Source organism: Odocoileus virginianus, chromosome 11 (genome assembly GCF_023699985.2).
Source record: "Odocoileus virginianus isolate 20LAN1187 ecotype Illinois chromosome 11, Ovbor_1.2, whole genome shotgun sequence".
NCBI classification, from domain to species: domain Eukaryota; kingdom Metazoa; phylum Chordata; class Mammalia; order Artiodactyla; family Cervidae; genus Odocoileus; species Odocoileus virginianus.
The window spans coordinates 19050710-19067319 of record NC_069684.1 but is presented as its reverse complement, the minus strand read 5'-3'; the positions used below and the strand labels follow the sequence as shown (position 1 = coordinate 19067319).

The following is a 16610-nucleotide window of genomic DNA, read 5'->3' as shown; positions in this document are numbered from 1 at the left end:
ATCAGGAAAGGGAAAAAATGCAGCTTTTAGAAAACTATTTCTGGTTTTGACTGAGGGAAATGGTAACTACTCCAGTATTCTTGCCTAGAGAATTCCAAGGATAGAGTAGCCTGGTGGGCTACAGTCCATGGGGTTGCAAAGAGTCGGACACGACTGAGCAACTAACACATAGTTTCACACACTGCTAAAAATAGGCAGCAGGGCTTAGTGTAAAAAAACACTTGCCTGAGAATTCTATAATTTAGAGCTTAAGCTTTACCACAAGTTTGAGCAAGTTGCCTTTTGGGGCCTTAAGGTATCCATCTGCAAAAAACTGATTTTGACTAATGATCTTTTCAGCCATAAAATCTTATCATATTAATGTTTACTTACTTAATTATCATCGAAGCTTCATTTTAAGAGAGAGTAAACCTAATGGGTAACTAAAGCACATACATGAAGTTGCATAAATTAATCAAAAATTTGAATCCAGGTCTTTGCTTTCCTGAAGTAGCATATTAAATGGTAAGGTAACTATGTGGGCTTTTAGAGATTTCATTTTTGCTGCCCCAAAAAAGAAGCACAGCCATTTTTATATAATGTAATTATATAAGCCATATCCTTGCCAGCCATGTTTAAAAATGAACAAGGTTTTTTTGTCATGGAAGAGAAAAGGAAAGCCAACTGATATTGAATGTCTTAACACACCAGTCTAAAGAACACACAAAGCTACATTTTCTATTTGTATAATTTTTGTTTGAGTTTACTCGAGGCAGATCCCAGGCCCTAAGCCACTTGTGTGGGTTTATTATGGCAGCTCCTAGTGTGGCCCGCCTAGCTGTGTTAATGCCAGTTACCATCACTTTATCTTCTAGTGCCCGTTAGGAAGATAAATGCTCTGAGTCACCCTGGACTGTAACTATTTCAGCAATGCTCTGTAGGAAGATATAGGATCTATTGATTAAAACTTGGCAGTTTACTTTAGCACAAATTGAGGCTTTGTTTGGGAATTCCATCTTTTCCTCTCAAACCTTGGTTCTTGGTACTCCATTTTGTCACTTCTCCTGAGGAGCCTTCCTTTAAAGCCGGTGTGTTCTCCTAGTGTGTTGTTGATGCTGCAGACGCAGTTAATGCCTCCTTCACGGGCACCTACAGGCCAGGTTCTGTTTCCCTAGCTGAGAATCATGAGCTGTTCGAGGACAGGGGTCGTATCTGCTGGGAGGTGGTGTGATGGAGCAGAGAGTGCATAGGTGAGCCTGAATTTGGATCTGTGCCTTGTCCCTTACTGGTTGACACTGGATAACTTGCTCTGTCTCTTGCGAAAAGCTTTCTGCTAAGTGAAGGAAGCCATAATACAGAAGACACAATGACACCTAACTTAGAACAATGTTTTGATGTTTCGGTGAAGAAACATGTGCTAACAGCCTGGCACTGTGCCTGACAATGAGTGCTCAGTGAATGTTATTTCTCTCCTTCCCTGCCATTTTTCCCTGGCTGGCATAGCAGTCCTGAGTACCATGTTTGCTCATAATATGTGTTCAGTAAACACTTCTTAAATTAATGGTCCCTCAGTTAGAGAAGGACTTGCTTTCCAGAGAGTATCTGGATTCTTAAAAGTAGGGAGTTTTCTTTATGATACAAAAATATTCTTTTGTATATAAATGAGGAAACAAAATAGACAGTTCTTACTGTTAAACTAACAGTAACTTTTCATGCTTTTGCCCCATTTCCCCCATTCTGTAGCAACCAAATGTAGAGAGTGCCTCAGATTCTCCCGTGTTGCCCAAACTGGAGGAGTTCTACATCTCTCTTATCCAGTCACAGCAGTCAGCAGAAAGCGGCCAGTTTGAGCCTAGCATCATTCAGACTCCACCAAAGCAAATTCAGCTGTCCTCAACTCCTGCATTGGTCAATTCTGGGTCAGGTAGGTTGACCGTTGACAGATGCAGTGGTTTGCCGTGTTGCTGAAAACTTTTATCTTTTTCAGAACATAACTTGAAAAATTACAAATGTTAGCATTTGTCTCAAATCCTCGTGTTATTTTTGGACTTAGTTTTTCCTTTTCACTTTGCCGCTCTTCTTTGTTTCTGCAGTTTGGGGAGATGGTCAGGTTTATGCACCTTGAAGTTTGCCAGTTTTTAAGTAGGAAATTCTGTGAGTTCTGACAGAAGTGTACAGTCCTGTAGGCAGCGCTACAATTATGATAATAGAACATTTTTGTCAGTCTGAAAAGCTTCATGTGTCTTTGCAGTCATTCTCTCTTACTTCTTGTTGGCTTCTGGCATGTTACTTTCTCTTTTCTAGAATTTCATATAAAGGAAATCACAGTATGTAGTTTTTATGGCTGACTTCTTTCATTTAGCACAGTGTTCTAGAGATTCATCTATGTTGTTGCCAGTGTCTAATGTTTTTTCTTATTTATTGCTGAGTAGTACACAGTAGTATGGACATACGACAGTTTATTTATCTGTTCACCAGATGATGGGTTATTTCCAGATTTGGGTCATGAGTCAAACTGCTGTGAATGTTCAGCTCTTTGTATAGACATGTATTTTTTATTTCTATTCACTAAGTACCTAGGAGTGGAATTTCTGGGCCATATGCTGACTGCATGTTTAGCTTTTTAAGAGCTGTCAAAATATTTTGCAAAGTGACTGTGCCGTTTGGTAATTCACATCAGCAATGTACTTGATTGTTGATTGCTTTGTATTCATGCCAACATACTATATCTCCAATCTTTTAAATTTTCCCATTTTGGTGGATATGTAGTGGTATCTTATTGCAGTTTTAATTTATACTTCCCTGTTTACCAGTGACGTTGACTGTGTTTTCCTGTGTCTATGTGCCATTTGAATTACCTGTTCAAGTATTTGTGTATTTCTATTGGATTATGTTTTTATTGGCTTGTAAAAATTCTTCATTCTGGACACAAAACCTTTGTCAGATGCTTATATTGCAAATATTCCAGGTATATGGCCTGCGTTTTCATCTCCTTAACAGTGTTCTTGGAAGAACAAGTTTTCCTTTTGATAAAATCAGATTTGTTAATAGTTTTTTCTTTATGGTTTGAACTTTTTGTGTCCTATTTAGAAATCTTTCCTAACTAAATAATTAACTTTCTCTTACATTTTCTTATAAAAGTTCTATAGTTTTAGGTCTTACATTAGGTCTGTGATCCAGTTGTTAATTTTTGTGTGTGGTGTAAGGATCAATGTTTATTTTGATTACATATACGTATTCAGTTGTTCCAGTATGATTTATTGAAAAGGCAGTTCTTGCTCCTTTTAACTGCCTTGATGTCTTTGGCAAAAGCAAATAAGTTGTGTATGTGAGGGTCTGTTTCCTGACTTTAATTATGTTCTCCTGCGATTAGGTCAGCCTTTATACCCCTGTCTTGATTTCTGTGGTTTTATAATAAGTCTTGAAATCATACAGATTTTTTTTTATTGTTTTGACTATTCCAGGTCATTTTCCATATGAATTTTAGGATTAACTTAGTTTCTACAGAAAGGCTGCTAAAGTCTTTATTGAGTTAAAAAAAAATCTCTGGATTAATTTGGGGAGAAGTGACGTGTTAACAGTATTGAGTTTTCTTCTCTATGAGCATAATATAACCTTTTCTTTTTCTGTGCTTAATATGTTCTTTTCCTGTCTGGTGTATTTTTCATCTCAGAAGTTCAATTTCTAATCTCTAGGGGTTTTTTTTGTATCTTCCCTCTTTCTCCTCAGTGTACTCATCATTCACTTCTTGAATGCTTTGAGTGTTCTTGTGACAGCTGTTTTAATACCCTTATCTTGTGATTCCAGCATATGTATCATTTCTGCATTCTGTCATCTGTCATTTCTGAACTGGCTTCTACTGAGTGGTTTTTCTCTTGATTACAAGTCATATTTTTCTGCTTTTTTTGCACATCTGATAGTTTTTTATTGGATGGCAGGTACCAAATCACACATTGGTTTGTTGTTGTTGTTTTTTCTTTTTTTCATTTATTTTTATTAGTTGGAGGCTAATTACTTTACATTATTGTTGTGGTTTTTGCCATACATTGACATGAATCAGCCATAGATTTACATGTGTTCCCCATCCCGATCCCCCCTCCCGCCTCCCTCCCCATCCCATCCCTCTGGGTCTTCCCAGTGCACCAGCCCTGAGCACTTGTCTCATGCATCCAACCTGGGCTGGTGATCTGTTTCACCCTTGATAGTATACTTGTTTCAGTGCTATTCTCCCAGAACCTCCCACCCTCTCCTCCCACAGAGTTCCAAAGTCTGTTCTGTACATCTGTGTCTCTTTTTCTGTTTTGCATATAGGGTTATCGTTACCATCTTTTTAAATTCCATATATATGCGTTAGTATACTGTATTGGTCTTTATCTTTCTGGCTTACTTCACTCTGTATAATGGGCTCCAGTTTCATCCATCTCATTGGAACTGATTCAAATGAATTCTTTTTAATGGCTGAGTAATATTCCATGGTGTATATGTACCACAGCTTCCTCATCCATTCATCTGCTGATGGGCATCTAGGTTGCTTCCATGTCCTGGCTATTATAAACAGTGCTGCAATGAACATTGGGGTGCACGTGTCTCTTTCAGATCTGGTTTCCTCGGTGTATATGCCCAGAAGTGGGATTGCTGGGTCATATGGCAGTTCTATTTCCATTTTTTTTAAGGAATCTCCACACTGTTCTCCATAGTGGCTGTACTAGTTTGCATTCCCACCAACAGTGTAAGAGGGTTCCCTTTTCTCCACACCCTCTCCAGCATTTATTGCTTGTAGACTTTTGGATAGCAGCTATCCTGGCTGGCGTGTCATGGTACCTCGTTGTGGTTTTGATTTGCATTTCTCTGATAATGAGTGATGTTGAGCATCTTTTCATGTGTTTGTAAGCCATCTGTATGTCTTCTTTGGAGAAATGTCTGTTTAGTTCTTTGGCCCATTTTTTGATTGGGTCATTTATTTTTCTGGAATTGAGCTGCAGGAGCTGCTTGTATATTTTTGAGATTAATCCTTTGTTGCTTCGTTTGCTATTATTTTCTCCCATTCTGAGGGCTGTCTTTTCACCTTGCTTATAGTTTCCTTTGTTGTGAAAAAGCTTTTAAGTTTAATTAGGTCCCATTTGTTTATTTTTGCTTTTATTTCCAATATTATGGAAGGTGGGTCATAGAGGATCCTGCTGTGATTTATGTCGGAGAGTGTTTTGCCTATGTTCTCCTCTAGGAGTTTTATAGTTTCTGGTCTTACATTTAGATCTTTAATCCATTTTGAGTTTATTTTTGCAAATTACACATTGTTGACTGAATGACTGAATCTCTTTTTCTTCTCTCTTTCCTTCCTTTCTTCCCTCCCTCCCTGCTGTCTATATAGTATCTATCTATCAATTGTTTGGGGGTAATTAAATTATGTGAAATTGATTTGATTATTTCTGCATTTATTTTAGATTTCATTTGTCTGATTAGAAAAGCCTTTAGTCTGTCGGCCCTGCTAGGCAGTACCTTTCTGAGGGCATTGATGGGATTTGATATCCTACAGGTATCTTTACACTGTAGCTAGTGGGAACACAGACTGTTTTGCCCCAACATAAACTGCAGTGATTGTTCTGCCTACTCCTTTCAGATAGGTTTTCTCCCTGGCCTTGGTGGTTTTCTCACAGGCATGAGCCAGGTCACTCTCCAGCCTAAGCCTCAAAGGGACCTCTCTGCAGGTCTCCAGCTGCTTCTCTGCCTATAGCTAGCTGCTTTCTCACTTGTACTTTCCCCACTAATTCCAGACACCTTTGTTGTTTCGTCACTCAGTCGTGTCCGATCTTTGCGACCCCGTGGACTGTAGTTCTCCAGGCTCCTCTGTCCTTGGCCTTCTTGAATTCCAAGCTCTGTCTTCTCACTGCAGTGAGACCTCCAGGCTCAGTGTGGACTCTCCCTCCGTGTACTTCAGCCTGGGCTTTATCTTGGCTGTGAACTCAGGCACTCGTAAAGCTTACTCCATTTGTTTCCCATTTCTCAGGGATTGCTGTCACGTAAGCTTGTTGGTCAACGTCTGAGAGCTGTTGTTTTATTTATTTTGTCCAGTTTTCTAGTTGTTTAAAGCAAGAGAGATTGTTTTTCAATCCTGGTTTAATTAGCATCATGTCTGGAAGCTGAAGTTTTGTTGCACTCCTAAATTCTTTCATGTGTCCCTGCTTTCATATTTTTATAACTTTTAAAATCTGAACTCATAAATGGCTTCATATAAAACCCATTATTTTACTAAGACTCACCATCTCTTTTCCACTCCAGTGGGCATTAATGATAGTCTTGTGTTCAGAGTTTTACTTTTGAGAATATCTTGTCAAATTCTCCTTAATTTATCACAAATGCATGGCACATATATCACACGCCTAGTGCACTAGATGCTAAAGATAGAAAGATGGATAGGATATTGGATTGTACCTGCTTTTTCTGAGGTATTTTTTTGAAGTCTGTAATTTTAGGGTCTAGAGCAATGCTTTTCAGAATGTAGTCAGCATACCAGTACTTGTCTGTGAAGCATTTGTGATGATGGACAACACAGTAGCACTTTGCTTAGCTCACCTAGAGTTTTTTCCCTAAAGCAGGACTTTCTTGAAGGAAGCAGTGTGTTGGCTTAGGTGCTGGCACCAGCTCCTCCCATTGTAGGCAGGTAAGAAACAATTCATAGACCAGCTCCTTCAGTATCCCTGGTCCAGAGTAGACACACAAGGTGCCTCGTATCCTCTTCTTTGCTCTTAGGAACTCTTGGCATTGGAGTTCCCAGCAATTTATCTCATGGAAAAGACCCTTCTTAGTTAAACTAATTCCCAAGGAATTCTTTTTATGGCTGATAACTGGTTTTTGGAATTTCTTAGCAAACACAGTCTTGTTCAGTTTTGTTTTTACACAGGCAGATGTGGAATTGGAATGACTTTGGCAATAGAGAAGGCCTATGGGATACTATTTTGCTCACTGCTGGAAGGAAATAGGAGAGCTTAAGGATTCTTTCATGGAATTGGAATTATATCCAGTTTATTTTTATGATGTCCTAGAAAGAGATCTCCCTTTTCTTGTTCACAAATGTTTTTCCTTTCATCTTTGACCTCACTCTGACCTTCCTCCTCCTTTGACCTCACTCTGACAAGAATTTATCTCGATGCATGATCCCCCATCCTCATTTCCTTTCCATTTGTTGACTGGTTTCTGAGCTTCATTCTCTCTTCATTTGCCATTGGTGATTTCACCACCTAACCATAAGATGGGGCTTCCTTGTGGCTCAGTGGTAAAGAGTCTGCCTGCCAATGCAGGAGACGTGGGTTCAATTCCTGGGTCAGAAAGGCCCCCTGGAGAAGGAAGTGGCTACCCTTTCCTGGAAAACCACTTGACCAAGGCGCCTGGCAGGCTACAGTTCATGGGATTGCAAAAGAGTCAGATGACTTAGCAATTCAACAATGACAACAGCAACAAATCGTAAGATCATTGTAACAGATGTTAGTAAAGATGTAGACTGGGAGAGTGTGAGGACCTCCTGGAAAGACCTTTGTTTTCTTTCTTTTTCAGTGGAAGGCTCCCCAGAGAGCCTAGAGAATGAAGATTTTTCTCGTAGCTCTGCTATTACAGTGTTCAAAGATACACGTCAGGGAGCCGTGGACCAGCTCTCTTTGATTTTGTCTCCCGAGCACCAGATTTCCCAGAAGCTCTACATTCCTCGAAGCACAGCCACTGCTGCTTTAGGAGCTGCTGCGAGGCTCGCCACGTCCAAGAGCCTCCTGCACTGGTACCCAAGTGTGAAGAAGGTGGAGACATGAGGGCAGTGGGGAGGGAAAAGTCAACCAGAGGCTTGGGGCGTGGTGACTTCCCAAGCCAAACCAAGAAGGAGGTATTGAGACAAAAACCGTATTTTGTTGACAAAGTTTCTAGGCAAAGTTTATGCCTTTATCTTTCTGTGAAACCCTTTGTTAGATTTATTATGCTCACAGTCCCATTTATTGTTTAAGTATTGATTTCTAACATTCATTATCATTTTCATGGATGATGTTTATTCTTCTCAGGGTTTTGTTCACCTTTGTTCAATGTAGAAGTTTAAAGGACTTTTTAGTTTCTATGTTTCTATAAATGTTTTTCTTGTATATATCATGACTGATAAATGTAAGCTGAAAAACTGTTTTGTGATCCATATTTAGTTAGAAAAAAATTGTCGCAGCTCTGTCTCCAGAAAGAGGATATCTGACTTTTAAGGCTGCTTTTCCTCATTTGAAAACTTCTATACCATAGAAGTAATCTATGGCTCCAATCTTTGCCGTCATTAATTCTTTGAAATACTAGGATCACTAAAAAAATCCACACCATGAATCTTTGGTCATGTGAACCCTTTTACATTAAAAAAAAAAAAAAAAGATGAAACTATCTTTCAGTGTAGGCAGTTTCTTGAAGACTTAACAAGAAAATTAGAGACTAGTTGTTGAAACTAGCTGAGCCATCTCTGCAGTCATCATAGTTCTCTGGAGCCTTAATGTAATAGCAGCTAAACAGTGGTATTGCTTAAGCTTTTATAGAGCATGCACTCACATTTGTGAAACACTCAGTCATGTCTAACTCTTTGTGACCCCATGGACTGTATAGCCTGAGGGGCCAGGCTCCTCTGTCCATGGAATTCTCCAGGCAAGAATACTGGAGTGGATAGCCATTAGTCCAGGGATCTTCCCAACCCAGGGATTGAACCCAGGTCTCCCTCATTGCAGGTGGATTCTCTACCATCTGAGCCACCAGGGAAGCCTGCATTATAGAGCGTGATGTTCTCTGAAGTCCACTTTATTATAGGAAATTCTGTTTAGCTCTTAGTGTAAACCATCAGGAGAAGAGACTGAAAGGTGAAATTAAAGAATGTGAATGATACCAATTTCTTCGTGGTAAAATACAAGACTTATCCCCAAATTAAAAAAAAAAAAATCCAATACGGAAGCATTTCTTAGTGGTAAAATCAGAGAAAGAGGTGTGAATTACAGGCCTGCTGCGTGTGACTAGATTCTCACCCTCCTAGCCCCTCTTCTAAGGCCTCCTGCTTTGACATTAAGTGGTAGAGCTGGCTCCTAGTTCCTTTCTTTCCTCCTACAATAAGGAAGGTCTCCTCTGTTCGGCTCAGTCAGTCAGTCAGCAAAATGTCTACTGAGGAAGGGGGTGAAATGAGAGTAAATATCAGAGTGCATTTAAATGTAGAGTATTAATCAGTAAAACTTCCTTCTTAGGATGAAGTGATCATGAAACAAACCCAAAGTCTCTTAACTACTGAGTGTTTTGGTTTAAAAACCTTAGAGCATTTTTAATGCAGTGAAAATCTCAAATCCAGATTCACCTTTAATTCTAATATATCTATAACAGTGATGGTATACTAATTAACAAAAAAATAAATGTAATCTGAAAACGTCACCGATCATTGACCCAGAAAGAACAGGTTTCCCATTTGGGTTTTTGGGATTTTGTATCGGACACCTTTATTGGAGAAGGCAGTCGAAGAGTTATGGAGGGTCAATTAAATGTCATGTATGATACTCAACTGTGATATGAACTGGAACAGCTGTTTTTCATATAGGTTTTTGTAATTATCCACAATTTGTTTCTAAAGAAGAAAACTCATTTTGAATGATTGTTCAGAGAAAAAGGCAAGTTTTGAATTCTACTCTTCACTTCTCCAGATGGACAATCACTGGGTTCCAGAAAGAGTGAATCTGGTAGAAGCAGGCTTTACATGTTTAGTACGTCAGGTTGTAACTCTCTCTATAACAGCACAAAACTACCAGGAAGAACCCTGCCAACATTGGGTAACCTGATGGTGACTGATTTTACACTTTGCCAGTTAGATGGGGATTATGGAATCACTGTGTTGTTAAGGCTCTTTCAGAGTCCTTTCTCTTTGCAAATGACCAGATCATTTAAGACAGAGCTGTCTCAAACTAATGAGTGTCAGCACACTTTGACAGAGACCTGTTTGGTAATGAATAGTTAAGGTCTAATTTAAATTAGAAGAGTGAAGGAATGAACCTTTGAGAGGCTTGTTCAGTTTGACTACTTGACTTTGATAGGACAGCCAATCTGCCAATATGTTTCCCTACCTTCTCCCATAAGGTGGGCTTTGTTTGGTGGTTAACTGAAATAGCTCAAAGCATCAAACAAATTTAATAGATCATTTGAAAATGAGTAAATAGGTTTCTCTATATGGGCAGGAGTAGCAGTAAGAAATGTTGAAAAGATAGGGAAATGCTCATGGTTTAGGATTAATTGTATTTTATTGTCAAAAGATGGGTTGACATCTACTACACTTAGAAAAACCGCCGTCCCCTCCCCATATTTTTGGTGTTAAGATTAATCTATTAGAAGTAGTGGCAGTCCCCAAGGAGTGTTAAGTGGGCAGTGGGAGCCTGAGGTATGTATTGAGGGCATGGAGGGTTGATTTTTGAGAACACACAGGAGACTCCTGGTCATAAATTCCTTAGGATTAGAAGAGACAGAGTGGCTTTACTATTAGCCACTCAGGTTTTAACTCCAGTGGCTTGTAGTCAGTACCCCTCTCCTGTCCAGAAACAAACCATGGGAAGTCAAAAGAGGGCCATGCCAGCCGCACTGAACCATGCCTTTTCCCTCTCACTCTCACACATTTGAGATGCCAATTGTCCGTTTCAAGGCATAGGGATGACTAGAGACTTCTGCCTGCAGTCAGACTATGTCTAGCCTAAAGACTTAGATTTGTAGGATTTTGATGTAGAAAGGATGTCAGATTAGGAAATTCAAAACCTAGACTGACTGACTTGCCTGTGGTCACACAGCTTAAATTCCCATGTCTGCTGCCTCCTAGCTCAGGGACCTTTCCACAGGAAAATAGTGCAACACCATCTTGTGTCATATCAACGATTTGATGCCAGAAAACATAGTTTGGTACTTAAGTCCAAAAGAATGGTGATTCTGATAGGTAGCTGAGCAGTCCCTGGTGTTGGTGGGGAAAGAGGTTGATCTACAAAGATATCATGTTCTTCATTGTGTATAGCTTAAATAACAGTGGGCCAGTTCTGCAGCTGAAGAATCTGGACAGGGGAATCTTTGGGGTGATAAGAAACTAAAATCTTACAAAGCAGTCCTTCTGAGGCTTCTTATTAGCATCTATACTAGATAACAAGGCCTTTCTAACAAACTTGGTATCTTTTCAGAATCAAAATTTGTTTTATTTATATGTACAGTGCTACATTGTTCATAATTTTTCAGGAGCTATCACCAAGACATTTAAAAGATTTCATTTCCTATAGTCCATTCAGACGTTTTCCAGGATGTCAGTGAAGGCGCCTATGAACTAAATTTGTCCACATGCTTTGAACTCAACCCTATTCCTAACAGCCAGGTGTCATTTGTCTCGGTCACCAGTCAGCTGAGTTAAGTTCTTGGTGTCATAAGCCTTTTGGAACCAGAATTCCTTAATCTCTGCTGTACTTCACACCATGGTAGTCAGAAATTGTTTTAACTTTTCAGTTGAGGACTTCTTTAACATTAGAATCATCATGTACCACTTTTCACATGAAATTGAGTGTTTGATGTACCCCAAAACTGAGTAGAGAACTTATTCACAACTAAATTTTCTTGGTTATAAGCATAGATTTTAGGAAATGCTTTTACTTTTCTGTTTGGTATAAACTTTGTCTTATATTTCTGTTAAATTTTTAAAATATTTTTTTAAGTTATGGAAAATGGTTATATAGGAACCAGTGTTTACTTCGTTATTATTTCTGGTGCAGTTTAGATAAAAAAATTGATGAGGAAACCAAGATATGATTCTCTGCCCTCTAAACTTCTGTTACAGAACTCATGGGAAGTTATCGGTCTCAAAGAATTATGATCAGCCTAATTCTTGGAGTTTGAAATAGCATTTTGTTTGATTTATTTAAATATTTATGAAGTTGGAATTTGTTTTGTCAAAAATGTCAAGGTGTTTTTTTGTGCTTTTTGTTGTGATAATTCTGTAGGAATGAAAATTTCACTTAAACATGTGACCTAAAGAACTTTATGGAGTACAATACAAAGTTTCATTATACAGTAAAAGCAAAGATTTGACATTCTTCTTGACTAAGATATTTGTCTTCATTTTGGGCATGACCTGTTTATTCTTCACGTACTTTGACCTTTGTGAACCTTTGCCATCCTGTAGATAAATACCTTAATTCCATCAAATTGGAGATTCATTCACACTGGAGCCTTTTAAGTACTTGGCAGCTACTCAAAGACTTGTTTTCTTTCTCTTGTTCACAGCAATGTTATCGCATCTTTATAAGTTGTCTCCCAGTTTCTTAAATGCTCTCTGGGGACTATTCTACACACTGATCACCAAACCTCATTCCATCTTGCCGTGACTGGAGTTGAGTGCTGTTTCAGTCACTTCCTGCATTTCCTGATTCCACGTACTGAAACTTTTCCTGCAGTAGCTCTTCTGCCTAGAGCATAGTATTTCCAGGTACTTCTCAACTCCATTTAGGTGATGTCTGGTACAAACTCTTCCTTAATCTGTCATTCCACAGGACCATAGTAGAAACCAAAGACTGAGCTTGGTTCATTTCTTACTGCAGCAAAAGACTTCTTGACAAAAGTATCCCGTTACTGCAGTACTGTTACTCATATGTTCTGATAAAAAAAAAAAAATCTCTTCTCATGGCCATATATATGACAATACCTGTCAATTAAATGACTGTATATGTAACATTTAGACTACTATTAGGCAAAACATATCCCCGCAGATTGTTCTTATTTCCTCCTCATGATACCTTCCTCCTAATGGATGCAGGTCTTTGCCTAGAGGGATGAAACTTGAGCAGTTATATCACAGGTTTATCCTCTCTTTTCTGAATTTTAAAAGCAATAACTTCTCTTGTACTGATCAAGAGTGGAACAGAGGCCTGTTAGATTGTACCTCTTAAATGTCTCATTAGTCCTCCTGGTTCTCTGTAGAGTTATTGAATTGAGAGAAGAGGGGTGGAACTTTTGACTACAATTAAGTGGTAACATCCTTCTTACGTTTCACATTGTAGGCAGTGGAACATCCGTTTATGATCAAGTAGAATGTTTTTCAACAACCTTTTCTGCAGTTGATGCAGATTTATCTTTGATAAACTATTTGGGCTCAGAAACTTAACTTCACCAAAGCTTTTTGGTCTTCATTTATTTTCTACATGGAATTGATGCAACAGTTGACTTTATCCAGATTTATAAAGCTCGATAAAATTGCCTCAAAACATGAGTTAAGAGAAAAATTGTGAGTTTTACAATAAAGGCCAAAATCAGTTCTAGCAAACATCATGGAATTATCAATAAACCTGCATTCTGTACTGGCTTTGCTTAGAATCACTTCAGATTTACAAAGTTATTCAACATTCAATTTTTGGTATCAATTCTAGAGTTCTGTGGAATTTTTGTCAAGTATTCTAAGCTGAACGAAATTAATGTCCAGTGATGCTACTTTGTTCTTATACCAGATCGTAAGTATGGAATAGTCTTGAGACATAGTTTTATTAAAGACTATTTGTTTGAACAACTTGGCAAAATCATGTTTGATGTGAATGTAATGTTTAAGAATTTCCAAATTCTACATGCTGTGTATTGCTGATTCCAAACCTTTTATGGGGTCATTAACTTTTGTCAAATACTGAGAACTATCCAGTGTCAGTAATGTATGACTGTGACCCCATAGAATTCTCCAGGCATGAATACTGGAGTGGGTAGCCATTCCCTTCTCCAGGGGATCTTTACGAGCCAGGGATCGAACCCATGGCTCCCAATTGCAGGCAGATTCCTTACCATCTGAGCCACAAGGGAAGCCCCCAGAAAGTGCGCATTCATACAAAATTGTTCCCAATTTTCTAGGAGTCCATGACTCCTAAAGCCCACCTTACACATTCTTGAACAGAAAAAGGTCAAGAAAATCACCCTTTTCCACCCAGGCCCTACCTCCATCCCTGGTGCCCCTGCCACCATCCACTAGTTGCCTGAGATATAAATCTCGGAGTGGGGTCATTCTTGACTGCTCTCTGCCCTTCATCTCACATCCCACCCATCATAAAAGCCTGTCAAACGCTACCTCCTAAATAGCTTACCAGCCCTGCTGTTTCTCGGTGAGTACTGCCACCACCTTAGAGTCACCTCCTTTCTGGCAGGTTGGCAGGTGTTCAGTACATTTCAAGTGAGTGAATGAGTAAACAGGACAGAGAATGGGATGTAATTCAGGTCAGTTGAAATCTTGATCTCGTTTTGCTAGTCTATATTCTGAATGTCTATTAAACAGAAGGCTTTAGTGGGAAGAGTCTGATCAAATAGGAGCAAATAGCCCATGTAAACTTTGAATTTTGAGTTGAATAAGGAGCACATCTCCCAGATAAGAGAACTGATTAGAAGGACTGAAGATGTTTTGTCTAGGTTATTCTTCTGCACAAACCATATTTGGTTATTTTCCCAGTTTGGCTTATGAAAGAAAGTGCCAAAATAAAAAAATAATAAAAATTTTATATTTGCCGCTTCTCAGCAACCAGCTTCTTAGCTTTCTCTCAGAGAAGTTTGATTTACCAGATTGGCTCCTTGTAGTTTACGGCTCTTCATTCTTGGAGGCGCACCTGTGATGTCCCATCTTATTTTCCAGAAACTCTTTTTAGCACCGCAGACCCCAGTTCAGTGATCAAACAAAAGAAATTGATTAAAATTGTTCTTTGGGGTTAATATATTAGTTTGGACATAGGCTGTTTTTGTGGGCTTTCTCAGTTGGGGCTAAACTGAGTTGTGTAATGGGGGGTGGGGACAGGCAGGATTGTGACACTGCTACTTATAGTTTCAAATAATGGCCTCCAGGGGCAAAAACAAAATGAAAGACACCAGAGAATCTGCTCTTCTTACCAAGAACCTCCTTCTTAGTTTTTGGTGGCTTTTATGTCATTAATACTTTTAAAAGTACTGTTTTATGTCATTAATGCTTTTAATGACTTGGTAGGTTCATGTTGTGAGGTTTCTGTTTTGAATTGAGTGTAGTGATTTGCAGCTAAAGAAATGAGCAGGGGGAACTGCTGCGGGCTTTCAACTTGCTAGATGCAAAGGTTAAATTGAAAATTCACATTGAAAAATCAAATGCTCATGACTGCCCATTACCAGCGTTTCCAAGCCCATAGGAAGGGCAGCAATTTGCCAACCTGGGCCCTGTGTTTCAGTCTCCTGGGGGACTTTCAAAAAGGTCTGCAGCTTGGACCACAGCATCCTCCAAAGGTTTTGGTTTTATTGGTCCCAGGTGTTCCGATAAGCTGAAGGGCCAAGAACTACTATGCAAGAAGATAATCCCAACTACAGGAAAAACTACACACTCTGTCCTGACCTTTCTCACCATAAGCTTTATTTATTTTTTATTTTTTTAGCCACACGGCATGTGGGATCTTGGTTCCCTGACCAGGGGTCGGAACCCACATCCCCTGCATTGGAAGCTCAGAGTCTTAACCATTGGATGATGAGGGAGGTCCCCTCAACCATGATGGTTCTTATGGGAGGGCTTAGAGGAGGCTGTTGTTCAACTTTTTCAAACTATTCCTGCCGCCCGCTTCAGCCTGCCCGATTCCTCGTCCTTTGCCTCATCTGAAAAAAGGACCAAGTGTTACAGCCCCATGACAAGTGTGGGAAGGACATGCCCAACGGAAGGACCAACAGGGTGGTCAGTAGTAACTGATTTACTCTTTGTTAACCAGTTCTCATTTTATCTTGATTGGACAAGAGAAACTGATACAATTGGAAACTTGATATGAAACCTTAACAAAATTCAATTTCCTGCTGTCTTTGGAAGAAATCTATAGCAGTGTTGGGGTGGTCTGGTGTCACAGGAGGCATTAGCTGTGGGTATGTTGCTAAAACTTCCCAGGCTTTCCTTCAAGACCAGACATAGCTGAGCTTAGAACAGCAACTGCTAAAATGGGACAGACAGCAAGAGTGAAAGTGTGCAAAAACCTAGTGGGAGTTTTAACTTGAGGATTATAAACCCAGGATTTCTCTACCTGAATTACCTCTCAGAGTAGATCAGGTGATGGGAATATTTCACCAAAGCTGGATTTTTTTTTTTTTCAAAGCTGGATTTTTTTTTAAAAAATGCCCTGTTCTAAATTAATTGAAGTTCATGGTTCTTCTGAAATCAGGTTTTGCTGTTTCTTCACTGCTAGGTGGCGCTCTGGGACAAGAGTTCTGTTGCCAACCCTGATGCTGAAAATCCTTTCCTTGACATTCTATTGATACATTGTAGAGTTTCAGTGTTGGAAATGGATAGACCTTGGAGCTCACCTTCAACTACCCTCTCTTTTTTTTTCTTGAAAAAAAATAAAGTGACATAAGTGACTTCTTTGGGAAGTAAGGGTCTTAGAGTAATTGTCATAGGGTGGCCTTACCACAGTTTAAACTTTCTTCTAATTTGACCCCATAAGAAGCTACCACAGAACTCTCTTTACGGAATATGTATGTACATCTTTATCACATGAAGGTATAGGGGAAGCTCCAACATAATCACATTTGGAAGCTAAAACTACTGATGCTACCTTGCTCCACTGAAAAAATTCCAAGGAAAAAAAGTCACCTTTCCATCTTTATTTTGGACTTTC

The 16610-nt window shown here is 39.2% G+C and overlaps 1 protein-coding gene across 4 annotated transcripts in view; it reads left to right on the top strand.

Moving 5' to 3' along the window:
- TDRD5 (tudor domain containing 5) overlaps positions 1-16318 on the top strand; it is a 90420-nt gene extending 74102 nt beyond the window's left edge. For 2 of the 4 annotated variants that reach the window (XM_020868799.2, XM_020868801.2), the window contains exons 17-18: positions 1723-1903; positions 7528-7870. In XM_020868799.2, the coding sequence (XP_020724458.2) occupies positions 1723-1903; positions 7528-7775 (429 nt within the window). In that variant the 3' untranslated portion in view covers positions 7776-7870. Of the gene's footprint in view, positions 1-1722; positions 1904-7527; positions 7871-16178 lie in introns of those variants that run through there. The other 2 variants (XM_020868804.2, XM_020868805.2) reach the window with 2 other exon arrangements.
- Positions 16319-16610: the final 292 nt, after the last annotated feature.